Here is an 18,454-nt window from a genome sequence, read left to right on the forward strand (position 1 = left end):
AGATCTATGGCTGAGGGGTTTTTATCGCTTTGACCTGTATCTACATTTGTTGTCCACTTCATTTATTCAGGGTATGGTCACGTTAAAGGAGGAAAACGTTTTAAATTTCTGTCAATGTCTTATATTTCTACAAAAAAAAATCTTAACAGGGTGTGTAGACTTTAGAGAACCAATGTTCTGTTCCCCAAAGACTCGGATCAACTGACTGCTCTTCACCTCCTACCCAGTTACGTCAAACATGACATGCTAAGCACTGGGTGTTATTTCACTACTTTATGTCATATCACATTATGTATTATCACACAGTCACAGCCAGCCTTTTATTTTTACCCCACTGTTGTGTCAGGGAACAAGTGTGAAATGCCTCCAAAGTGTTTGTAGACATTGTTGGAAGAGATCTGTTCCATTCAGACCCATCAATTTAAAAAGTCAGTATGAAAGAAGTCTCTTTACTGCTCCCCACCCCACCCCTCCACTTGCACTTAGTTCACACTTTACAAGTGGTACAAATTATAGAACTTTAGTGTCAATACGCTATGATAATGTGAGCATTTCAAGAAATGTGACAAAATGTTTATGTACAAAGCTCCCCATGAACATGATGCCTCAGTCTGCCTAAAAACAAAATGGTTTGATTAAAATTTTGTGAACGACACAACTACAGCCAGGGCTTTTTCCACAAAGGTTTTGCAAAGACAAGAGTTGATGGAAAGGGTGTTAGATCTGTAAATGTAGCTCCTCAACCTCTGACTCACTGTAAGTGTTTGGGACCATAGTTGCATATTTTGAGTGAAGCCAGAGTGACGTATGGGGAACAGATCCAACCATTTAAGCTCTATGAAAGTAGCTAAATGGATACTTCAAGGGATGTTTTACTAAAGTCCATAAAAAGCCAGATCATTCTAATAAAGCAGGAGATGTAGAGCAGTGGCCACTGCTCCTGGCCTTCAGGGTCCTGCACATTTTTTAAAAAATATTTCCTATTGATTCAAAAACTGAACTTCGTCCTCAGCATGTTGCCAAGGTCAATAAATCCTCCCAATGAGCCATTTATTAATATCTGGTGTTTTAAGGCAGCGAAGGTCTCAAACATGCAGGAGAGCCGCCCCTAAGCAACATGACGAGGGAAAGAAAACCCATCTGCTGCTGGATTTTCGTTTTTGTTTGCTTAAAACATGAAACTGAAATTTATATAATATCTGTAAACCTATACAGCAGAAAGAAGTTGTTCCAATTAAAACCTTGACCGTGAGACCACATTGTATTATATTGGGTAATATTTATATCAATAAATCAGCTTCCCTAGATGACACGTTCAGCTTTAAAACTCCCATTTTGTGTTTGAATCAGTGATACTCACACTGTAAAGGATTACTGTTTTGGTTCAACATTAACATTCACACATAGTCAGGTGTGCCTGGCGTATACAGAGCACCCTGTCAGCAAACAGCATTTTGATTGGCTACATTTCTCTTGACAAAGTCCTTAATTTCCCACAATACAAATGGATGCTAACAGGTTTGATGAAATAGTTGGGCTTCAGGCCCCGTTTGCTCTCCATCAGGACAGCCAGCACTCACAAGGTGATGTTTTAGCTACTGTACGACTGTTTGTGCCAACTGTCAACCTCAGCAGATTGATGTCACATACAAAACACTTTGACATGTTCTACAAATGTTAATCTGTACTGTATCAATCACATGTTTCATGCAGTTAACTGGTAAAGAGGCAGTATTAAGCTTTACATTATGTTATAATGTTATTCTCGCATCAAAAACAAACCTGGTATGTTGCCTTAATTCTTTCACGTATGAGAAAGCCTTTAATCTCCATGGCAAACACTCAGCTGTGATAAACGACTGGGTGGACCTAGCTCCACTTTCGAGGACAAAGCTCCTCCTCAAGCTGCAGAGTCCAATCCTTCTACTTCCTCCTCGCAGAGCACTCCTCCCCTGCAACTCGCCCACTCAGCTCCTTCAGACTAGCCAGCAGCAATTAGCAAACACCTGGTGGAACTGCTGAGCTACTTCTCAGAGGAAAGCTGGTAAAAATGTACTTAAGGGATTAATAGAGGAGAAATGTTAAAGAGACAGAGTCCCTATTTTAAGGCGTTAAATTACAAGGTAAATTTTCTTTTAAGTTATGTTTGATATATGCAGCATTTTATATCTACTAAGGGGAACATAGTTATGTGATTATGCTGTAAAATGACACTATGTGGTTGGAAAATATATAATACTGCAATTTTAATTATTTGAAAATCATACAATAGAATATTCAGGACCTTTTTTAAGATTCTGTCACCCACAGTTGAGGTGTACCTTTGATCAAAAATACAAACCTCTTTATTCTTTATAAGTGGGAAACTTGGAAAAAAGCAATCAGTATCAACATCAAATACTTAAATTCTGTTGTATTAATCTAAATTGTGTTAAAGAACAGCAACCCAGTTTATGCAAGCTCCTTCTACAAATAATCTAATACTGCATAAGGTGACCTGAGACAGATTATGCTTTTCCTTATCAGTCCCGCTGCTCAATGACATTTAAAGCTAATATTGACCTCAGTCACAGTTGTGGCTCCACTCATATTAAAAGGAAGTGGATTGCTTTTAAAATATCTAATTTGCACACATACACAGTCTTGCATGAGTGTGCAGAAAATAGTGACTGTATGGCAGAAAAGGTTTTGGATGTATTTACATCTGATATTGCTCACTCTTGTTCAAACAGTGCTACGCCGTAATGCCACATTAATAAAAGTCACAATGGAGTCAAACGCATGTGGAAAAAACCACACAGCACTTCAGCCGTAGTCATAGCGATATCGAGGAGCCCTGCACTGGCAGACTAATAGCTCCTAAAACGGGTGCATGTCCGTCTGGATACATGTGCATTATCGGAAGCAACACATAATGTTGGTGCCACCTAGTGCTTTTAGACATCAGTCCTAAAGTCAGAAGTTCAAAATGTTTGCTTAGGAAAAGAAACGTCTTGCATTACACATGGTTTTTCCTTTACATCATCCTAATTCATCACTTTTCTCTTAACGGCCAGTCTTTCTACCTGTCCAGCATCTTCATATATGTTTAAAGGGCATTTCTGACTTTTCTTTTTCTGCTGAACTCTTCTAATTGGTGCATTTTGTCTGACGTTGCAGCTTTCATAGTCACACTATATGGTTATTGACATTGACAAAACTTAAACTTTCTGTCAGTATGGTGTAATACTGTATTTGTAATGATGACTGCAATCCATAGACAAATCATTTTTCCCCCATGCAAGCACAAGCAAGCACGCTTGCATGCTGCAAAACATCTGTTTTGTCTCCAGATTTCCTCCTTCATCTGCCCTCCAGAGTCAAAAACCAGCAATTTATTGCAAATGAGGAAAATCAATGTGAAACCTGGTTGCATCTGGAAACACAAAAACAAACTCCAGGACATAAACATTGCTTTAATTTCGTCTCCCCATCTTCAAAACTAAGAAAGAGGGAAACATTTCTATTTCTAAATGTCTCTGTGCTTGGGGATATTTCAATCAGATTTTTTTTGTCAGCAACACATTTCTAAATCATTTATAGGCTAGTGCCAAAATCCGAGCAAGCTTTCAAAATGTCACAAAAAAAGGCAAATTAGTCATGTTTCCGTCTACTAGTTTGGAGAGCATCAAGCAGGCTATGCTAAGAGTATTATTATCAAATGTTACTGTTACATATGGCTGTAAGAAACAGGAAGTAAACTAGCATGAGCCACACATCCTAGAAAAAAGAAGAAACGTTTTCAGGAATAAGTTGCAATCAAGCAAGTTGTAATTGTTCTGTCATGTCAACTAATATTTACAATGTTACATATTTCCAGAAAGACGCCAACAACAGAAACAGTTGATAAGTCATGTGAGGTAAACATTATCTGGTAAATGTGCTTTGCCGAAAAAATAATTTCTCTTTTTATCGCATTAATCTTTCTACAAAAAGTCAAAATCCACCTCAAGTGAGTACAACCTTTTTTGTGAAACTGAGCTACTTGGGGTTTATAATTTACCTATTTCCATTAACCCTTTCTAAAGATGTTCTGATCTGCTCTCCATTTAACTGCATACTTGCAGCACTGGTCACATGTGCAGGTTACAGCTGCTTCTCTTTATTCACACTGTTTCCATGTATGCCAAGCTAATCACTACAATGTGCTACTTCCTGTTACTAGAGTCCAAATTAAACTCTCACCACAGCAGTCGTTACAAACATTACAGCAGACACTAATGGTACAGTTAGTCTATTATTTTAGCTCATAATTTTGAATGGCAGAATTGACTTAAGCATTGACTTAATAGGCAGAAGTGTCTTATTATAGATGTTAGTGTGTTTTTATCTGAATAAATAAGTTCATACATTAAAAAATCAATTCTAAACTAATTTGTCTTATTAAAAGTTACAACCAGGTGTTTAGGTGAACAATTAATGCTTTACGGAAGTTTTCATTAGAAAATACTACCGGTAAATTCTACGTCTGGTTCCAGACTTCCAGATGTTCGATCTTTACTAGCCCTTTGGAGTCTTGGGTCTAAATGGCCGTTTTGGTCTAATTTTGAATTTACCCTTATATTTTCACCATAAAAACTATTTACCTTACCTTGTTTGGTATCATTATTTTCAGAACATCCTAAACTTTGTGATTTTACAGTGTTTGTTTCATTTTGACAAAATTTATTATCACATTGGAGCAAAAAACACACACAGAAACATGACGTCATGCCCGCCACAGGGCGGGCGTCGACCTCCTAGAAAACAAAGGCCCACGTGGAAATGTAATCAAAAAATTTCCTTTATGCTTAACTATCTGGCAGGAACACCATAAGTTGCGTCATCTGACAGTTTATACTGATGAATTTTATATATTATTGCTTATTGAGCTAAAATGTTACTTTAGTGAGCTTGCTGTATGTTTTGTTGTAAACATGACTCAATGTGTTGACTCTATTTTGTCATTTCGCTTTCTTTAATTAAACAAGCAGCATCTAGTCTCCAGGGTCTTCTTTTGGTTTAACTTGGTGTTGCCAACTTCCTTGTGGAAATCAGATTAAACTTAACCCTGATGTAAAGCCGTTTGTTGTTAAAACAGCAGCAGAAGGTATTGGAATTACACATTTTAGGACTTTTAACTCCAAAGCTGGAATGGAAGAGGAAATATTGTGTGCTATGTACTAGTTCTGAAAGTTTGATAAGTTTTCTATGCAGTAAGGCGACATTGCAGCAGTAGCACACAGCTGAACAGTACACAGTTATGCTTTTTTTATACAGTAGGCTGGTTGAAGGCGCATTGAAATTCAGATGAGGAATGGTTTCTGCTCTAGAGTTGTGTGTCTACATACAAAATGACCAACAAGGTCAGTTTGCTTCCAGGAATAATAGAAGGGCGAACACACATCCAGACCAGGACTCAGTAAAACGTTGGCAGCATACTTACAGTAGCAGGTTCCACGGAGAGGGTTACCAAGGTATCGGTTCTCTGAGTCGCATCTGCAGCAAAACAAAGGCGGGAAGGGGCAGGAGGAAGATCAGAGGAAAGAAAGCACAGCAGCATTAGCATTCAGCACTGGTAAGTTTTATTAAAGCTACTTTTGTAGGGGTGTGTGTGGTAGTGTGTCAGCTGGGTGTTTTGTCTTCCTCGAGCTGCTTGGTAGGTAATTTCCCCTCTGCAGGCCCATCTAGCCAAACCCACTCCACCCCCCCCCCACCCCCCCACCCCCCAAAAAAAAGATTCCCACATTCAGACACCAAATACAGATGGACACAGGTTTTAATGAGGAAATCTCACACATGTATTGGTGGGTTGTCATGCATTTGAATGCTAAAGTTTTGAAAAATGGAGATGAAAAACAAGCTTTTCCTTCATGAATGTGAATAAAGGAGTTTTGATTCCTAGAACTGATTCCAGTGGAGGATCATCAATAATGAAAAACAACAAATTCAAAATCTATATCTATCGTGATCAACACATAAGTAATTCACCACAAAAACAAACTCCTGGACATAAGCACTGCTTTAATTTCCTCTCTCCTCATCTTCAAAAAAAAACTAAACTTTTTTAAAAATATCTTTCCTCCAGGGATGGTACAGTCATCTTTTTAAATCAAGCATTGTCGTTCTCATATTTACCTTTTTATCAATGACCTTATTATGTAACAGAACCTGTTTTTAATAAATAAAAGTTATTTTGTCCGGTAGGAGTTAGACTGGCCGCATAAACACAGCAAAAGTCTTTAAAAAACTCACATCTTCTTCGCACTGACGACGCTTTTAAACATTGAGTTTGCTAAACAGTTAGGTTAATTAGAATGGTCCTTGCAAACTAATATGGACCACACATCTGACGTGAACAACATAAAACAAATAATTCACCATCACACAATACAGTTTTGGATTTATTTTAAATTATTAATGTTCTCAAAACCAATCCTATGTAGTTTTTGTTTTTTAGCATGTCTGTTGGTGACCTGGGAAACATACTCAGACTTCAATTAACCTACTTCCTGTTAGGAAGGTAGCATTCACAGATTTACATTTTTTTTTCTTTATAACATAACTACAGATTGTTTAGTAGAGCATATCTAAAACATTTAAAAAATACTTAAGTTTGGGAAGCTGAATGTCTATAGCCAGAGCTACTTGAAGCGCTACTGGCTGACATTTGCAAACCAACCCAGGAAAGACTTTTTTTCTCTCCCTAGAAATATAGATAACAAAACTGTAGATATTATCTTCTGCAGTAGTCCTAAGACAGTTTTCACTGTCTTAGGACTACTGCAGACTATTGAACTGAATATGCAGTTCAATAGTCTTATTGAACTGCATATTAATGCATAATAAGGTATATTTAGTCTTATTGAACTGTTAAAATAGGCAGTTGTAAGGGTTTTTAATTGTCCACTGTACTGATGTGAAAATCTGCACTCAAAAAGTTGGAATCCCCAATACCAGTGTAATAAAATGCATCTTAAATTCCATTTTTTAATACCAGCTTCTGTTTGTTTGTTTTTCAATTTATATATTTAATCCAGATTGTTATGAAAAGTCCTTGACTTAAGTTTGACACAAATGCTACAGTTTAAGTACTGCTATTAAAAACTTTATCAGGCCCCTTTTCTTTTCTCTTACTGAGATTTAACTCTTAATGGTTATAAACAAAATAAAATAAATCAAGGAAGATTAGAAAAGCCTTTACAAGTAAATCTCTTTACGCTGCTTTTCAGGTACGTCTGGGTATAAAAAGGAAATTTTGGAAAGATAACTTTTGAAACATATCAAAAATGTATTTTTTGTATTTTGTTGTCTCCCACAAGAAGGGAAATTACTCTATAAAAATTTGTGCTAAAATGCTTTTGAAAAATAAGATTATAAATACTGCTAAGGTTTTCAATAAAAGCATGCCTGCATCAACATTTTAGGGCAAGACAGCTTGTAATATGTGTGCCTGTCAGTAGATTTGCTTTCAAATTCATCTTGATGACTTAAAGAGTGAAGAAAACAACAGCTGTTTACTGATGTTGCAACACATTGGTGGAAATCCACACAGTGACTGCAGAGAATTGAAAAAGACAGAAACAGAATAACTGGAGGAACAGAGGAGCAAACATGCTCTCAATATTCACAACCGTGTTTTCGGAACAAAACGGTAGTGTTGCATTATGAGAAAGTATTCTACCTAATGATCTCTGACAATCATTTCTTCATGTAGAATATAAGAAACCAATACAAAGAGTGGTATGTGTGGGAATTGACCCCCATTTACATTTAATGGGGAATCGATCCCCATTTAATGCACCTCTAATTAAAATGCAGTAACATGACTGTTAATATGGAAGTGGAAAACTTAAGCAAAAAAGCAACGTGTCACCTCAGTGAGCTCAGACTGAGAATACATAGGAAGAAAAAGGTTTCTTTTAGTTTCTGTTTAAAGAGAATATCGTCTTCTGAAGACTTCTGTGACTTTCAAAGTCTTGGAGTTTCTCCCAGTGGAGCGTCACCGAGGATAGACTGAGACATTTTAATACAAACATATTTAATGGATCAGTTTGGATATCAGTAACTGCATCTGTGGATTTGGCAACATTATTTTATAGTGAAACAAGGGAAAATATACATATACAGTACAGACCAAAAGTTTGGACACACCTTTTAATTCAATGAGTTTCCTTTATTTTCGTGACTATTGACAATGTAGATTCACACTGAAGGCATCAAAACTATGAATATTACATGTGTAAATATGCACTGAACAAAAAAATGTAAAACAACTGAAAATACCCCTTATATTCTAGTTTCTTCAAAGTGGCAGCCTTTAGCTGTGATTACTGCTTTGCACACACTCTGCATTTTCTTGATGAACTTCAAGAGGTCGTCACCTGAAATGCTTTTCACTTCATAGGTGTGCCCTGTCAGGTTAATAAGTGGGATTTCTTGCCTTATAAATAGTCATGAAAATAAAGAAAACCCATTGAATTAGACAGGTGTGTCCAAACTTTTGGTCTGTACTGTATATATATATATATATATATATATATATATATATATATATATATATATATATATATATATATTAGACATTTTCATCAAAGTTTCATATTTAAAGTGCTTTCTGAAAATTTTGCAGAAGCAGTGACAGAATCTTTATAGAAGTTGATAATGACTGATATGGACTAAGTGATGCTGGGGAGCTGATAAAGCAAACTGTCAAACTTTCTAGTGATTAGAAGAAGATGTGAGCAATACAGGATGGTTGATTTACCTCCTCATTGTCCAAATCTGAAGAGACAAACTGGCTCAGAAACGTTCAGAAAAGGTCAAAACACAAAGAACACATGAATGGTAAAACATTTTTTCTTTCACAGTTGGAAGGCTGTTAATTGTACAGTTAGAAATTATGCCAGAGTCAATATTTCACTGTAATGTTTGTTTACTTCAGGGGAAAAATACCAGCAGCTTTTCTCTAAAATGAGGCTGAAAACAACCTGGAAAAGTATTGTAAAACAAGCATGTACAGTTTTTTCAATGATTTTTGATTTATTTATGGCAACTTCACATAAACTCAACAGTGTTAAATTGTTTTACAGTTTACAATTTTTTCCTGTTGGATTTTACTGTTCGTCACTGTTAAATATGTGAATATTTTTTTACAGTGCAGTCTGATCATACAGCAGGGCAGTGATCCTGAAAGCACCATGAAGTCCTAAAGTAAAACAAAAGTGACTCAGTCAAAGTTTGGACCTAAACCTACTTGAGATGCTGTGGCGGGTTGCACACACTGGAAATGCCTCAAATCTCACTGAAATAAAAACAATAAAAAAATCAAAGTTGGCCAAACATCCTCCACAGCGATGTATAAGACTAGGCCTGTCACGATAGCAAATTTTGCTCAGCGATTAATTGTCTCAAAAAATTATTGCGATAAACGATAATATTGTTTGAAGACCTTTTAACACTGATTTAATGTAAATGACGTAATAATGCATGCGATTTCCTGCCAAAGACAGATACACATTATTTTCAAAAGAACATTTAACACTTGAACTGATAAACAAAATAAACAAAACAACCAAAAACAAAAATAAAATGGATTCTTAGTCTCCATTAACAAAAAACGCACTTGAAAAAAAATTAAACATAAAGCCAAAGTAGAAATAAATACTGCATTCAACCAAAAGATTATGAAGTCTGTATATTATGTTGCCCTTCAGTAATAATTAGATTTACATAGAGAAGATGGGCACATCGACTACCTGATGTCTGGATGTTTTACCCACACATTTCTTTAAAAAAGTCCTGCCTGTTATTGCTGCTGATCTGACCCAAATAGTAAACTCATCGCTCTCATCAGGCGTTTCCCCCCAGGCTCTGAAAACAGCAGTAATCAAACCACTTATAAAAAAGAACAATCTGGACAAATCACTAATGCAGAATTACAGGCCGATCTCCAACCTCCCATTCATCAGCAAAGTTATTGAAAAAGCTGTGTGTAAACAATTAAATAGCTTCCTAACTATAACCAACCTCTTTGACTCCTTCCAGTCTGGTTTTCGTGCTCACCACAGCACAGAGACCGCCCTCATAAAAGTGTTCAATGACATCCATATAAATACGGACTGTGGCAGAACCACAGTGCTGGTTCTGTTGGATCTCAGTGCAGCTTTTGACACTGTTGACCATGACATATTACTGAATCGACTGGAGAGTTGGGTCGGACTCTCCGGTCCAGTGCTTAACTGGTTTGAATCCTACATAAAGAACAGGGATTTCTTTGTTTCAATTGAAAGCTTTTCATCAAAGAGGTCAAAGGTCACATGTGGGGTACCCCAAGGTTCAATCCTAGGACCCCTTTTATTCAATATTTATATGCTCCCACTAGCTCAGGTTATAACAGGAAATAATAATAGCTACCATAACTATGCAGATGACACACAGCTCTACATTACGATGTCACCAGATGACTCAGAGCCCATCCAATCACTGAACAGATGCTTAGAACAGATAAATGTGTGGATGTGCCAAAACTTTCTCCAGCTGAACAGAAACAAAACTGAAGTTATTATTTTTGGACCTAAAGAGGAACGATCTAGAGTCAATGCACAGCTTCAGTTATTACAACTGAAAACTAGCGATCAGGCCCGAAACCTGGGAGTAGTGATGGACTCTGACCTGAACCTCCAGAGCCACATAAAGACAGTCACAAAGTCGGCCTTCTATCACCTGAAGAACATTTCCAGGATTAAAGGACTAATGTCTCAGCCAGATCTAGAGAAACTCATCCATGCGTTCATCTTCAGTCGTATTGATTATTGCAACAGCGTCTTCACAGGTCTGTCCAACAAATCAATCAAACAGCTGCAGCTGATCCAGAATGCTGCTGCTCGTGTTCTCACTAAAACCAGGAAGATAGAGCACATAACACCAGTTTTAAAGTCCCTCCACTGGCTCCCGGTAGCTCAAAGAATAGACTTTAAAATACTGTTGTTAGTTTATAAATCACTGAACGGCTTAGCACCACAATACATTAAAGATATGCTTTTATTGTATCAACCTTCCAGACCTCTCAGGTCTTCCGGTTCTGGTCTGCTCTGCATCCCCAGAACCAGAACCAAACGAGGAGAAGCAGCTTTCAGCATCTATGCACCACGAATTTGGAACAAACTTCCAGAAAACTGTAAAACAGCTGAAACACTGACTTCTTTTAAATCTCAACTGAAAACCCACCTGTTTAGAATTGTATTTGAAATGTAATCAATTACAAATTTATTGATGGAACTTGACTTAATGATTGATTCTATATTGCATTGTGATTCTGTGTTTGTTATGATGTAAAGCACTTTGAAATGCCTTGCTGCTGAAATGTGCTATACAAATAAAATTTGATTGATTGATGCAATAGTTCACACTACAGGATTTTTTGCTGCTATTTTTCCCCTTACGACAATCTTAGCACGTTGGTCTTTCTAAGATTGTGTGGTGTGTTACGGTAGATCATCGTTGCAGCTCTGATCCAAATCAGGGGTTTTCCCCGACTGGGAGCTTTAACTCCACCTGTTCAATGTGACAGGTAGCCAATCAAAAAGCGCGGATTCTCCTCCATGTTTTCTGAGGGGAAATTATGTCGGGGAATCCCAAACAGCTGACACAGCGCCACCCGAAGTCCAGCGGACATTGGAGATGTTTATTCAACATGCAAAGAATATAGAAATGACAAGGGGAGGAGTTGGAGCGAAATTGCTACCACAGTTGATAAACCCGGTAACTTTTCAGCTGTTCTTCGTTAACGTGACGTAAATAGGTTATAATGATTTTCATTCAGTCAGGACTGACACTAGCCACATGCATTGCAGGTAGATTGTAGTAAAGCATTGATTAATGCCTGGTTTTAAATTTAGTTCACTGGACTTGTAGCCATTATTTTGTGCCCATTGTTGGACACCACATGGCAGGACCGAACCGGTGGAACCGTTATAGCTAGGATTTCTGTCGGCTAATGTGGAGTCTCAGGTTTTGAAAATGGGCCGACAATCGGCCGACAGCTCTAAGATCGTGTAGTGTGCGCTGGGCTTTACACTAAGGAAATGAGGAAGGGAGGGTCAGTGGAGAGAACCGGAGTTGAGCCTTTTTTCGTTCAGTGTCATCAACAGAAAGAGAAAAAGGTCAGAAGAGAAGATAATGCCGATAATTAAAATGAAGTCGGTAGTTTTAATTTATCTTACGATTAATTGATTTATCGTTTATCGCGACAGGCTGATAATAAGACCAATTAAGGTTTAGTAAATGATTACTTAAATGATTACTTTACTACCAGAAATATTATAAACAAAATTTTGAAGAAATAATTTTAAATCCGCTTTTTGTGTTTACTGGTCATTTTTGATCAACATGTGCAGCGCGACTCAAAAGACGGATAAGTAATCTTGTAAACGGACACCTGGGGCCATTTTCTTTCCTACAGGGAAGGACAGTCTGGTCCTGAACTCAGAGCTCAAACAGAGGCAGTCCGGATACTTAAGCTGCTTACAGCGGTTCTAATAGGCAGAAGATAAGGGCCGCATGAGACTGGGTCATCTCTTCATTTAAAAGAACATGTGACTCAGCTACACAAGCAGCAACACACACACACACACTATTTTTTTCTGTACTGAAAGCTGATATTATAAACCTCATAACACTATTTAAGTTAAGGAGTCAAGCTTGTGCTAGTTCTGTTTCTGTGTCAAAAATAATCATTTACACTCCATATGGTTTTAATAAGAGTAAAAATGGTAATGTGTGATGCAAAAAAGAGGAAACTACACAAACTGGTGGAAAATTTAAATTCACATAATTTTAAAATGATTACACATAGTTTAATAGATAGCTGAGATCTTCAACAATCAACCTGATCCAAGTGACCAAACTTAAGCATTTTTAATTTTGTGATTAAAATCATCAACTTAAAAAAAGGAAATTAAAGTACATATATATATATATATATATATATATATATATATATATATATATATATATATCTGCTAATTAGCATGTTGGTATAGCGCTTTAGCATTAGTGGAACTAATGTTTATGACTATATACAGTATTAGAAGAAATACCCTGGGAAGCCGCTGAGGTCAGGTAGGAGTCTGGAGTGATGGAATAGGAGGCTAAATGGAGGAAAAGTACAGCCTGCAATAGCCCACAGTGGACAGATGTGGACAAATGAAAAATGCACTAATTATGTAGAAAGGATTGTGACAATATATTCATGTGCACAGAAAAACCATGGTGTACACACACAAACATAACAAACCAGCTTTAGCTAATATCCCCATTAGCTCAGACTGTGACTTTGCATACTATGAAACTGCACACCAGCTGAACCTCTGAACACCCACCATCCACCCAACGGGGGACCAAACGTTCACTTTAAACCAAAAAGACAAACCAATTCTCCTCTACTTGTTATGTTTGGAAGTGACCCAGAGAAAACAGCAGCATTCAGATAGTGCTGTGGATACAAGTGAATGAGCATGACTGCAGCAACATGGCCATGAGATAAGCAAGTGAATGCATAACAGATGCTGCACTTCTCTGCAAGAAAATAATAAAAATATGTGTGCAACAAAAAAAGAAGAAAAAAACACCAATTATCAAGTTAATAGGTGTTGAACCCAAATCCATTTGAAACATTTTCTCACCCTCAGCTGGAGATGAGCACAGTGTCATAAGCTAACTGGCTATGACACTGTGCTCATGACACTGTTATAGTTATGACACTGTTATAGTTTAACTAAACTGAAGTTAAAGTTTATTTACTACAACATATGTTCATGTTAGTCTTTTCACTGATTGGGGGATTTTGAAATGTTTTTTTCTTTAAACAGTTGTCAAGGTTTCCCTCAGTGTATTATAAGCCTGGTGGCCTGCCATGCTTCACCAGCCCCCAGGCCAGGCTAAGCGTTGCTTGTTTCTGTTTTTAGGAAAATTGAAAGCTTCTCTGTTGCTCTGAGCATTTCAGTGGCAGACCAGACTTATTCCTAAAAGATAGGTTTATAGAAGACAGGTTTATAGTTTATGCATTTAAAGCCAGGAGAGCAGACCAATCACACACCTGGCGTCTCCGCGCGTTGTCTCCGGTTGTCCCGGTTGGCCATAGCGTTAGTTAACGAACCACCGCTAACCACTCATCATGAGGGTTCAGCCCGGTGAAGAGCTTTCGTGTTCACCTCGTAGTCACGCATCACTCTGGTGCTATATTATTTTATTATTATTTCTATTATTATTTTTCCAGTTACACAAAGCATACCAAATGCTTTGTCCATTTAGTTAGCCAGAGTTAATGAATGCAGCCACACAAAGATCTGAAAAACTCATCCATTAAAACTCGAGCAATCAAAACAGCTTCTCAACAGACACGAAATGGAAAAGCAACTAAAGCCTTAAATTAAGTCTCCCGTTTGTTGTGCATTCCAGGCTGTATGAGGCCTGGAGCAGAATTTGACTTGGGGCCCCTTTTCCTGCTAAAATCATCAGCACCTTTAACAGCGTCTATGTTAAATTTGCTGAAATCTGGGAGACAGGGACAGTAGTTTAATTGGCCGACCTAAAAACAATCAGTTATAATTGCAGTTTATTAATTTGTATTTGTGAACAAACAAAGCTGAAACTCAAAGATTAAACTGATAGCATTTGATTATAGCTGTGATAACAAAACAATTTAACTATGAATATTGTTCTTTGAACTTTTACAAAGTTAACTTGCCAGCTCTTTAAAACCTTACATTTAAATATTAAACAATTTAAATCTTTTAATTTATGTATGTTGAAACCATTAAATCAAATTTAGCAGCATTGATAATCTCAAACAAATGTTACATTTATCTATCTATGATCTTTATTAAAATATTAGCATTTTTTGGGCCCCTGAATCCCTTGAGGACCTTATGGAGACAATAAATTACTTTGGATTAAACAGTGCAAATAATTGATATTCATTTTAATTGTATACTTTTTATTTGTTTTTTGTTTTTAAGATTCTATACATGTGGGTTTAAATACTGCTTCACTGGCGATGTTTTCCCATAACATATAATTACCCAGTAATATTTTTACAGTTCCTGTCTACTTTACATCTTTTAATACAAAAACACGGTGGACTGCCTCGGCACCCCGACCACTGGGCTTAGCAAGTTTTCTGGGGGAACCTCTGAGTTGTGATCATAGAACATGTCATTAAGAGCAGCTCATTTTTTTGCGCCATACTATTTCACGTTAATGAGGTTCTTTAAAGCCTAAAGGTTAGATTTTATTTAAATTGTCATGTTCTCTGGATTCTTGAAAGTCTGGATTGGGCACTGGATGAGAAAATGCACTATAAATGATTAATGATGCAACCAAATTTGAAGTTTTAGGCAAAAAATCCAAATATTATGTTTGGTACAAAAGCAACTCAAGCTTACAAATGTGAGCAGAACTTTTTCGATATTCCGCTAATGTCAAGTAAACACAATTTACCACTAAGAAACACAATTAAAATCATATGTGAATAGGGAATCCTGTGTATCCTAGGAAACATTGATTAAAGTTGACAGATAGGACATTTACAGAGACTCAGTCAGACTTCCACCTGGCTTTGCCCTCAGTCTGAGTCACGAACAGAGCACAAGTCCTGGCTCAGTCCGGGTCGCTCAGAGTTCAGAGGCAGCAGGGTCAAATTCAAGATGCTTGCTTCTGGTAAAATAATCAAAACATTTTAAAAATATATATAATCAGGAGGTAATGGTGAATGATATATTAAACAGTGAACAATAATGTCTACTACATTTAAAGAGAAATAACACCAGAAAAAAGTTTAAAATAAAAACAAATGAAAGCTGTCAGGTGTTTATGATACAAGAATTGTGAAGCAGCATGTATTCGATTTTCAAATTAATAATGTCATGCAACTAATCAGATTTTGTAACATAACTTTTGTGTGTCAATAACACTAATACAGTAACTTCTCAGAAATGTAGATTTCTACATATAGAGTGTCTCGGTCTGGTGTAGCCTGGACACTGATTGCTCTTCTGTTGTTCATCACTTTGATCTTTAGTCTTTTTCAGTGTTAAATGAAAATAGTTTTATATTTGACATCTTCTTGTTTCCAGTAAGACATTCTCTCTCTACGTCTTTTCAAAGAAAATCTTCAAGTAACAGGTCCTAGTGTTTTACACATCTTAAACACTTTCTTGTTATCTGGCTGTGTTCAAACATGCTGTACTGCAGCTCATCATCAAAAAGAAGCATCTTGATGTTCCTTCTAATTATAGACCTATTTTCAAATTACCCCTTTTTTTCAAGATTTAGAAAAGGCTGTTGATAATCGACTGTCAACGTATAAAAATGCTCCTGGATCAATCTGTTTGAAACCCCACCACAGCACAAAGAGAGAACTTTTAAGAGATTTTAATGATCATTTGTGTCAGTTGATCACAGTATTATTTTATCTAGACTGGAGTACACTGTTGGTCTCAGTCATGGTTCAAGTCCTATCTGGCTCACAGGTTTTTCCCGTGTCTATGGGAGAATATTCCTCTTCATCAGAACCTATTCATTGTGGAGTACCTCAAGGGTTCATTTTAGGTCCTGGTTTTTTTCTTTATAAATTCTGTTATTGGGGGGGGGTTCTATTTTTAGGAATCATAGCATTTATTTTCATTGCTTTGTGACAATATTCAAATATCATCAGATTGAATGTCTGTGACCCACTGCAACCTCAATCAAACTGTTTGCATGATGTCAAAGTATAGTTTTCTCCAAGTTGCCTGACCTTGAACAAAAACAAAACTGAAACTACTATGTTTGTTGAGGGCATCTTAGGGAAACTGACTTCCTTGGCACCTTAAAGTATTGTTTTGAATTTATGAAACACCAATGTGCAAAACAAATTGTGAAATTTATCAACACGGTCCAATCAGACTGATTCACAGGCTAATCTCACCTTGTTATACTTTTGTCCTGTCAAGAACAAAATGGCAAACAGACATGATGTTCAAAAGTAATACTAAATTTAGCAAGTGCTGGGTTATAATTTTGCTTTGGAAAGAATAATAAAGTTTTACTATCTATTTAGGGCAGGAAATAACTGTGGGACTAATGCACTATGCTTATCTCACTAAGATCTATAACTAAGATCTGAATGTTTGGGTTTATTTACACTAAACCCGTTTAGTCCACTTCATTCAAACTCCAGCTTCCAGACTAGAAAGTCCAGTTTGTTTGGGAAGTTGTGAACGCCAAATTGAACTCTGGTCCGCCGCCTACAAACCAAGGTCTCAGTTCAACTGAAATGAACTCTGGTACGGTTCCAATGCAAACACAGATGCCAACTGGACCGACTACAGCATAGGGCATTATGGGTAAATACAACCAAAACAAACATGAATCTAGCACTAGTAGAAGAAATGGCTTGTAGTCTTTTACTAGACACAAAAGAGAAATCCTATAACCGCTAATAACTGACGTGTCTCCATTTTTGTTTGCATTTTGTGAAGAAGGAAGTTGCTCTCTGTGTAGTTTCCTACTGTGGTTCTCAGTGCAGCGCCACCACAGGCACGGAGGGAAACATGTTTTTCAAAGGATTTGTTTGTTTGACACAGTTCAGTATGAAAGTGAACCATACCAGCCGAAAATGTCAAAAATGTTGCAATTATGGTTCTTGATTGAACCAAGTCTATGAGACTATCATGTGTGAAAACATCCTGGTAAAGCTGGGAATTGGCCACTGCTTCACCTGTACCATCTGCACTGACGTTCCTCATAAACCTCTGGAGAAAAATTAGCCGAGTAGAGTCTCCTCAGTCAAAAAAACACAAAGTTTTTGAAACTTTTCAATATTATACATTAATCAAAATGTTATGTAATCTTAGCCGCGAAATGTATAATTATTGCCTGTTTAAATGAAACGGGTTAGATCATGTTACACAGTTTTGTTTAAAATTTTGTGTAAATACAATCATACCATAACATCTTTGTTTTTTTGAGAAAAGGTATTTTTCTCCACAATTGTCCTGTGTCATTTTAGTATGCATTATTACATCACATTACACACACACACACACACACACACACACACGCACACACACACACACACGCCAGCGTATTCTGCCTGTCCGTGTAACCTCGCCTGCTAGATTTATCGATGCAGCACTTCTCAGTCTGTCTCCATACTGAGTTTGTCTGCCAACCCATTTAGAATATTGTAGTGCGGCAGCGGTCAAGTCTGGCACAAGCAGAGGGTAACACGCACACACCAAGACACACTTATATAACTCTGAATATTCTGATGAACAAAATCCCCATTTTTGAGCATTCAAACAGCTTCCTGGAACCAAAATTCCAAGAAGTACTTCAGAGAAACTTATTTTTAACGATTTGCAGCTAATCTTGCAGCCAACTCCAACACATG

At 37.0% G+C, this 18,454-nt stretch overlaps 1 protein-coding gene across 7 annotated transcripts in view; it reads right to left on the bottom strand.

The window, feature by feature from the left end:
* The window catches only part of LOC102221619 (attractin-like protein 1), a 361,245-nt gene that overhangs the window by 177,718 nt on the left and 165,073 nt on the right, over positions 1–18,454 (bottom strand). For all 7 annotated transcript variants that reach the window (XR_002752045.1, XR_002752046.1, XR_002752047.1 and 4 more), the window contains one exon: positions 5,465–5,517. Coding sequence is in view for 4 of the 7 variants with exons in the window: in XM_023327068.1 (XP_023182836.1) it covers positions 5,465–5,517 (53 nt within the window). In the remaining 3 variants the exon portion in view is untranslated. The remainder of the gene's footprint in view (positions 1–5,464; positions 5,518–18,454) is intronic.

The sequence above is a fragment of the Xiphophorus maculatus genome, chromosome 22 (genome assembly GCF_002775205.1).
Source record: "Xiphophorus maculatus strain JP 163 A chromosome 22, X_maculatus-5.0-male, whole genome shotgun sequence".
Lineage (NCBI taxonomy): Eukaryota > Metazoa > Chordata > Actinopteri > Cyprinodontiformes > Poeciliidae > Xiphophorus > Xiphophorus maculatus.